Below are 9,280 nucleotides of genomic sequence, written 5' to 3'. Positions count from 1 at the left end.
TCAATTACCTTCAGGAACATTTGCAACAGGAAGATGCCTAGGACATATCAAATTAATGCATTATGAAAATGCAGTCAGGAAATGTCCATCTGATCCTTATTCAGTTACTGGGAGGTGATGGAGTATACCACACTAGGAGCAGGGGATGGTGCTATATCCAGACACACACTGTCCAGGCCGCTGTATTGTCTCATCTTTCATGTGCTGCTTCTGCAAATGTGACCATCACTTCCAGCCCCATCATTTCCCCTCGCTGTTACCTTTGCTTATACCACCAGAGTAGGGATATTTAAGGAGAGCGACATGACAAGGGGTTTCTCCTCCTCATATTTTTCTTCAGAATCATGCTCATTCTTGGTTGTTTCACTTGGAGGCCATTAGCGTGTCCACCATAGTCCCATGACATTTCTTTTCCAGTACAGCTGCACATGTCCTCAGATGCCTGCTAAGATCCCATTCTTTTCCCAGATGCTCTCATAGCAACCCCTTTTCTTGCCATCGCTGACTGAGACCTTCCAGGTCCCAAGTCAGGCACTTCAAAATGAGGCATCTAGAGGTACATCTGCACCATAACTGGGAGGGCAACCAGACATGGCACCAAGACATAACCCTTGCACATTTGTCCCTGCTCTTCATGGGCCTGGGTTCACAAGATTATGAATGACATGGCACAGCTCAGGAGAGCCTAAGCAGTACCACAGGGCACATTTGGGACTCTGCCAAGCCTTTCACATCACAAATCCACGAGCGCGGGTATAACAAGACAGGACTTATTTCTTGGTAGTATACCTAACTTTGCCCAGGTCAGAGGGTAGACATTTGTGTCTATTTGTGAACATATATTAGTTATTTATATTATTATTGTGTAAATTATAAGTATATATAATTGCATTAATATATAATAATCATTTGGAAATACTCAGCAGGTAGTTTGGATGAACAGTTTTTAGCTCACTAACTCCGTTTGCAAATCTGTGTTTCTGTGACTATTTCTGCTTCCTAACTTAAATGACAAATCTTCAAAACAAAAAGAACAAGAATTCATTTTCCGCAATTAATTTTTAGCTGAGTCCCAATTTGTGCTAAAACTTATGATGTGTTGGGGATTTATAAACATCATCGCCAGAAACTCACAAATAATGAATCTGCAGCCCTGCAAACACAACTCAGCAACTCTGCCCCCCTCAATATCCCAGGCTCTTTCCTAACATTCCCCCAGCTCTATGGATAGTCACTCTAACAACCAGCACTTGAATAACTAGCATGCTGCATTTCTAACAAACTTCAAATAACTGACTAAGAGTCAAAACCATCCAGGTGAGGGTTGTGTAGTTGGTTCCTAGTCTACATAAGGATCACGTTGCATTTAACTGCATGGCTTGGAACCAAATTGATGGGCTAGTCATCCCCATTTGATTTCAGTGGAGTTACATCATGGATAAAGTTGGCTTAGTGTATTTAACCATCATCTGGTCAGTTGTGATGCTACAGTGAAGGAGACAGAGATATTGTCTCATTGGTCTCAGTGGGAGGATGCCACAACCTAGAGAACTAACAGATGTAGGGTTTGCTGACATTGCTGTCACTACTGTGATGGCAACTTAGAGCAACACACCAACACTGAACTTGGATACTGCTGGTAGTGTAGTTGGTGTGGCATGAACTCAGCACAAACTGCAAAATCTGCTGGGAAAACAAATGTTCACACATTAGCCCATACTGGTGGTAGTACTCCACCTAGATGGTTCAAAGCTCAGGTTTATCTGCAGTGTAGACACCTCCGTGGTCTCCAGGTACCACACTGATCATTGGGACAGTGCACAGGCTACTTCACGAACTCCACAGAAGCGGCTTGAGGTTTTCCTGATGTAAGTTCTAGGTTTAGTCCCTATCTATATCTCAAGTGAAACAAGTTAGGTGGTTTGGGCCTACTCTTTAGCAGAGATTTCTCCTTGGCACAAAGCCACTAGCTCAGCACAAGAGCCTGCATCATCAAGGGGACAGACCACAGCAGAGGGTCTCTATGGTGCTATAAGTCATGACTGAGTTTCATAGACTTGTGCTGAGGGGGAAGCTGGGGCCTGTCATTTCCTTGCGCTGGCTGCTTCAATTTCACGTGCACCAAAAATTACTATATTTGTAGCAGGCTTACCTTTTCAGGGCTTGGGTTGAGTCCCAGGCTCAAGGGCCTGCTGTTTGATTGGGGGAACCCGTCTACCAATCCAGAGGCAGCAAAAGGTAAGCAATGCCTCGCCCTTTTCCAAAGCGAGGGGGCAAGGAGCAGCTGGACCTGAATTGGAACTGTGCCAGCCAGATCTGGAGAACTTCAGGGGTGGAGCCCCCGGCGAATATAAAAGGGGAGTATGCTCGGCACGCTGGGGAGAGACGACAAGGGATGGTGAGGAAAGAGGAGCTCTGGAGACGGTTGTTCTTGGGACCCTGCCTGAGTTTTAGCAGCACGTGAATCGGTGCGCAGGGATCAGGCTCTAGGAGCCGCTAAAGGCGGCTTGAGCCTGCAAACCCAGCAAGCGGCTGGGCAGTCGTGCAGATTGGCACATGGAGAGCTAGCCCTGTGAGCAGCTCGCAGCTGCTTGGGCCTCACCCAGTGCATGGGTCAGTGCACGGAGAACCCACCTTAGGAGCAGCTTGTGACTGCTCAAGTTAGCCTCTGCCCCAGGCCAAGTGACCAGAGCTCCGCGGTACAGCTCCATCTTTAACTAAAAGAGCCCCAGTGCCCAGAGCAGGGCCCAGGGAAGGGGAGGACCCCTGGTGTGAGACCGGGGAGCCGGAGCCTGTAAGGGCTCAGCTCCTGTGAGAGGGAGCCCTGGGCCCCCAGTGCAGGGTGCCGGGCTGTTGAGGAGAGCCAAAGGCACCGCTGCAGAGAGGCTCTTGAGGGATTGGCCACCAGGGGATGAGCCTTGCCTGCTTCAAAGAGGAAGCATGAGTTGCTGGGGAAGCTGACATGGGTGAGGAGGGTTTGCCGCCTCCACCCTCCATTGCACAAGGGGCGTGTCCACATCCCAGGGCCCTGAAGGGGTGGGGCTCCAAGGAAACCCCTGGGGGAGGTGCTGAGAGCATTCTCTATTTTGGTGACTGTTGTTGTGTCAAGGTCTATATAGCTATGGGTATACTTTAAGGGAGTTTATATGGTTCATGTGTTTTAATGCATTAATATGTATATTTGTATTGATACCTGGTAGGTTAAAGGGAACATTATTATTAACTTATTTGGGTTATACGAGTTGATTCCCCATGTGTTTTTCATGCTGTAACCTTAACTATCTCGTTTAATGTGTTGATTATTATATATGTTGTAAGTTATCTGGTTTATGTGGATTGTGGGATATTATATGTAGTGTGATATGCTAAGCTTTATTGTAAATATTTCATGTTTTATCTTAAGTACATGTATTTATTATAGTAATAAATTGTATCTAGTTAAGCACTTGTTCTCAGCCTGGCTCTGTAGAGAGGAGAGGGAACTGCTCTAGCAGCCAGCCCCTCTATCAGCACCCTGCCTGACTCCCAACATGGTCACTGGAGGACAAGGTGCACCCCCCCGTGTGTACCTGGGCTACATATTCTAAAATAAACATGCTCTGAGGCAAGGCTCTGGGAGAAACACCAGGGAAAGGGAGCCATATGCATCTCATACTGCTGCAAAGTCTAGTGCTGGATGGACTAGCTGGGGGAGGACATGCAGGCCTCAACAGACTCTCAAATACCACTGGAAAGTGTCTGTAGCAGTTTGTGTATGAAAAGAAGGCTCTGTAGCAAGCACTAAGTTCTTTTCTCATCACCTGAAACAGTGATGAAGCCTGCTAGATCCCAAATGGTTTTAACCCTGTAGAGCAAGGGTTGTCAACCTATGGCCCACAGACTGGATCTGGCCTGCAAAGAGGTTGGATGTGGCACAGGGGAATTTGGCAGCATGCAGGTGTGCTTTCTGTCCACCATGACCACAGCACCCCCTCTACAGCCCTGCCTCCCACTTCCTTGTGTCTGTACTTCTCCTCGAGGTAGAGGGGCTGGAGATCAGTGGTGAGGATAAGCACAGGGAGGCTGGGTGCTCCAGGAAGCTCACGGCAGGAGTCCAGGTCTCGAGCTGCAAAGATGGCAAATGGTTGCTGACCCCTGCTAGAGAGCAGTAGAGCAAAGGGAAAGAGGAGGACGAACTTTTTTAAAACTGACCAGATCCCTAATCACTGCTCAAGATCCTGATTTAACCATGGAAAATCATGTCCCAAGCTGGGCTGAAGCTGCCCTAGCTACTAGCATCTTCTAAAGGCTTCTATAGCAGCATTTCCTTCAGCAAGGTGCCTTGTGTGACCATCTTGAGAATCACGCCATAATCTAACCCCCCTGCCTTAGAGGCAGGATATAGCAGTTTAGTAACACGGCACCTTAGGGAAAGCTGCACCACACAGCTCTCAGGGCTGCCATAAAGAAACATGGCTGCAGTGCACTCATAGCAGCTGTGGGCAAACAGGACTTCTCAGCCCGTCAGCTGTATTGAGGATAAGACTTAGTGGAGACTTAGAGCCTGAATCCAACAATGGCTGAATATGCTCCAGAGCAGCTGGCAGCTGCCAAGCACCCAGTACTGCATCCTGCCTCATATAAGCAGAACACCTCTGGGATTTTAGTGCAAGCCAGCGAGGGCAAGTAGCCCAGCAAGCCTGCTTAGATCTATTTTTAAATCCCTGATCCATCTGCTCCATTCCACAGCTGGCAGGGCCAGGAACCACAGTGTTAGATCCTCCTAACAATAGCTTCCTTATGAACCACAGGAGCCCCCTGTTGGGTTGCTGGGACCAAGTCTATTTTGGGTGACACAGATGGCATTCCCATCTCCTCACAGAGTGCAGGGAAACAACAAGCAAATACATGCCAGAAACAACACTTGGCCAGAGACAACATTTGTGTAACAGCAAGGTTCTGACAAATCCACAGGACCTGGGGTGGGAGCATGAGGTCAAGGCTGGCAGCCTGGCCTCAGGGCAAGTCTGAGACACTGGGGAGTCCTTACCAGCATAAAGGCTCTTGAAACCTCCTTTGGGGATATATATAGAGGTCTGATTAGTCCTGCAAAATCAGACAGCTCAACAGCTAATCAGCAAGGAGCTTTTCTTGTCCTCTGGCAAGAGACAGGGCTGGTCCTGCATCCAAACCCATGCTCTAAAGGGCTCCTGTCCATAGCACAAACTTCTCCCACCCTCCCCACCACCCTGATTTGGTGTCTGAGCTCTCCCTGCCGTAGCCCAGAGAACTCTTCCAGTATCGAGTGCTTCATGCCATGTGACCCCGAAGCACAGCCATGACCCCCAGCATCTCATTTTTCTATTATTTTATTGTATTTATGCTCTTTTCTATGTTTCTTATAGAGCCATCCCACCTGGGTCTTACCTGCTGGAAAGCTACAGTCCTGTCCCCAACCATGGCATTCGCACAGAACTACTACAAAGCAGCTTCTGCTTTCTCTGGGATGCACAGAATGAAAGCACAGCGCAGACCACAGATCTTGAGAGAGCAGGTGCCTGAACTTCTCCTTTGAAAGGCAATGTCAGCAGAAGTGCCTGTGGAGGAAGAAAAAGAGGGACACATTTCTTTTAACAACCCTGACGTACCTCTGGAACAAAGCAGCCACGTGTGTAGGGACCTTCCTTCTTAATCCCCAAGTGAGCAAGCTCCTATGCTGGGTGTTCAAGCACTTACAGGGCCCCAGAGTACATGACAGCCAGGCTCTCCATGTTTAGTCTTCCAGGATGTCAATAGCATGTCCCCTACGCTCTCAGGACAGGATATGCTTGTACAGGCCCTGCCCACCACCACTGTACCACAAATGGGTCCATGCCAGAGGTGTCTCCTATGGTGGCACTGAACAGGGAGGTCTTTAGGCCTCTAGAAATTTTGCATGGTGGGCAGCTGAATGGCTTGGCTTCAGCACTTTGGGGTTTGGCATATGAGTAGGTGGGGGCGGGCAGGCCACAGCCTCTAGACACAGTTGTGCAGGGGACAGAGGGCTAAATAGTCATTGCAAGAGTTGCAGGCTGAATGCAGAGGTTCCCAGAGAGAAACACAAATCATAGGTCCTAACAGGAGAAGTGTAACAGAGTGATAGCAGGAGGCTAGGGTAGTATCTCTCCCCTACACTGTACAGTGGAAACAGAGTCATAAATTTCCTGCAGATCTGACCATGGTCACCCGGTGCTAACAATAGGGAAAAAGAAGCCCCTGCTAGCCTCTCTAATAATGAACCTGTGCTGTCTGGTTCTCATTCTGAGTACAAATTCATTTGGAAATGTAGAAAGTGGGATGGGAGAGAAACTCCAGGGAGAACAGGTGTTTGGAGGCAACAGCTACAGCTGCAGGTTTCTGTTTAGACAAGTCCTGCTCCTGGCATCTGAGGCAGGTGTGGCTATGAGGAACGTAGGAGCCTAGCTTTAGTTTTATATTGCATGGGTTAGTTCTGAGGATTTAAAGGCTTTAGTGCAAGCAAGGGGTATTCCTGTATAGTTCCTCTGGATGGAAATCAGTGTTATTTCTCATGAATTCTGAAAGGCTGCAGCTGTACAACAAACAACTGGCCTCAGGCTTTGTTCATGGCATCGAGTTACCTATGGTGGGAGAAGAGAATAGTTCTGGCTTCTTTTTTTTAATGCAGCCTTTAGCATTTTCTCTTCTTGGAATTCAGGGAAGGTCTCAGGGAGCCTTTGAAGTTCTCTGGCCCCCTGATTATGCCCCTATTCTGGTAACTTTTTCAGCGCGTATCTAAAGAGAAGCATGACAGGCTGTCTGCGCTGGGCCAGAGGCATGGCTGAAATGAAAGAACAGCGCTGTTTCTGCTTTACGGTGCTGAGCATCACTGGGGAGACAGTGAGCCACCTCAGATCCCAGCAAAGTCCGTCTCAGATGCTGAGACCGTCATCACTTCACAGCAGATGCTCAGCATCTCACAGTGCTGGGCCTAAAGGCTGAAAGCCAAGTGTGAGGGCTGAAGTTCAGCACGCTGAGAGCGCTGGCAAAGGCGCTGTAACAGGGAACCCTGACCCTGTTACTAGGAGACAGGGGGGTCCCTTTACGTCCAGAACCTTCCAGTCATGGCCGGCCTGTCAAGTAGGGGTTAAGGCTCAAGCCCTGCAGCTGGTCAGAAGAGGAAGGCCAGGACCCTACAAATGGCAAGTGGAGCAGGCCAGAGGGGAGCAGGGAGGCAGACTCCCAATAACTACGGTGCTGCGGCTGCAGTCTCTGTTGGAAGACTACGCCGTGCCCTGAGCCATCCTCATGATCATCTAAAGTAAGCAGGTATGTTGCCTCCCCTGTTTCTGTATGATCATTTTTCCATTATATGGCCTTACAAGCCTACATTAAGTAATAGCCCAGAGCCTTATGTTTTGTTTGTAGTTTTATAAGACTGGTAGTTTGGGTGAGGCTATTTGGGGAAGGAGGCGGCCTCACTGGGGGCCCACTGCAGTGTGGGGACCCCAGCGCCAGAGGGCACAGTATTTGGGGGTGAGCTGACCCCAGCACCAGAGGGGGGCAGGAGCCCGAGTGGGGTGGGGGGTTGTTTGTGAATGCAGGCGTGCCTGGGAGTCAAACCCTGATTAGTGGGTTGGGTTTTTCTTGGTTTTTTGACTGACAGGCCTAGCTAGAGAGAAAAGGGGTAGGCCCACAGCGGCCGAGACCCCAACATAAAGAGGAATTTACAGATGCCATCTGTGAGGCTTGGGCTGTGGTGTAGGGGAGGAACAGAGCTGCAGATAGCGCCCCCTGGCATCAGGGCATACACCAGGCAGCCTCCTGCTTAATTAACAACAATTAATTGCTAACCAGGCATGGCAGACAAGAAGGCAGGCGGTTGGCCCATAACAGGTGGGCAGGGCCAGTAGACAGACCCCGAGCAGGCCCCAGCCTGCTACAGGCACCCATCAGTGCCAGGGCTAAATTCAGTCCTAAGCAATGGCATGATGGTGCCAGCAGCACTTTTCTCCCTAAAGCTGCATCTGCTCTCCCTTCCCAGCCACAAGGGAGAGGCAGTAGAAGTCAATGGATTTCTCTGTTGTAATGCTCTCCAGTGGCAACTGGGGAGCTACAAGTTTTTATAATATCAATTCCAAAAAACGTACTTGTTCAGGGACTTGGTCTTCACTGACTTACCAGGTGCACCCTGGGACTTACCTGTGTTCAAGATTGAGATTTTGGTCTTCATGAATCTCCTGTCTACATATCCCAAATGCAACGTATAGACCCCACAGACTTGCAACTTATCAACAGATCTTTGATCTGAGGTGCTTCTGTTGTGGTGAAGGGTTCATTCCAGCAAGGAACACAACAGGTGGTGCATGTAGACAGTGCTGTGCCGCCTCCCCCCCATCCATCTCTGAACATAACACTAAGAAGCTGACCCAAATCCTTTTCAATCTCTTTTGTTGCAGTCTCCTTTGACACGGCAGCACCTGATATCCATTTCCAATGGCAAACATTTTTGCATAGCTTCATGTTTCAGGCTGTATGTTGGGTCAGCCATCAGCCTAATTGGGTCCTGGTTCACCTGTGTCAGTTCAAAGTTTTCAGCTCTGTTGCCGACATTTCTGGTGCTACTTATTCTATGGGAGGAGGGAACCAAAAACTTCATCGCAAGGACACAAATTAGAGGAAAGTGCCTCAAGAAATTAGCTGTAATCCCTACAGCTGTGCTTCTCCAGTATTCCAGTACTGCAGGCATGTACATCACTTCACAGGTACTGTTAAAGCTCAACAGGACTGATAATTTTTCTAACCTACTATACTATAAGCATTAAGAGCCTGCTCAAGTGTTTCACCATAGGATTCCCATCCCTCTTCTAAGATGCATGTAGATGTCAAGCCCTAGCCACTTTTCTGCCCCCAAGAAACACTAGCCATTCACAGTATTTGACAGAAGACCTGGTAAGGAAGGGATTCCTGCAAAAGTCATCAAGCATCAAACCTAGAATTCATGCTACCTCGCTATCAGCCAAGGCTTCCAAATGTTTGAGCGGTTTAATGTGATTGGAGCTTTTTGTGCAGCAAGTAGGGCCATCTGGAAGAAATGGAGGCAAGAAACAGTCAAATGTGGGGTTTGTTCAAACCTCTGAAGTGCTTGTGCTAATTTGAGAGACTGGACCCAGTCCCTGGCGCAGGCAGTTCTTATCACCTTCTCCAGATTTGTGCCACTGTGAATAACATCATCAGTTTGTAAATGCATTTTCCTTTTATGGCTCCATTTCCAGGGGTTGAATTCGCAAAGAACCAAAGTGAA

At 48.6% G+C, this 9,280-nt stretch overlaps 1 protein-coding gene across 1 annotated transcript in view; it reads right to left on the bottom strand.

The window, feature by feature from the left end:
* Nucleotides 1-5,750, bottom strand: part of UPB1 (beta-ureidopropionase 1) — a 72,052-nt gene extending 66,302 nt beyond the window's left edge. The window contains exon 1 of the mRNA XM_019506637.1: nucleotides 5,716-5,750. Coding sequence (XP_019362182.1) covers nucleotides 5,716-5,750 — 35 coding nt within the window. The remainder of the gene's footprint in view (nucleotides 1-5,715) is intronic.
* Between the last annotated feature and the right edge of the window lie 3,530 nt (nucleotides 5,751-9,280).

This window comes from Gavialis gangeticus, unplaced genomic scaffold (genome assembly GCF_001723915.1).
Source record: "Gavialis gangeticus isolate Ggan-Ray unplaced genomic scaffold, GavGan_comp1, whole genome shotgun sequence".
Taxonomy (NCBI): domain Eukaryota; kingdom Metazoa; phylum Chordata; order Crocodylia; family Gavialidae; genus Gavialis; species Gavialis gangeticus.
This window is presented reverse-complemented; position numbering and strand designations above follow the sequence as displayed.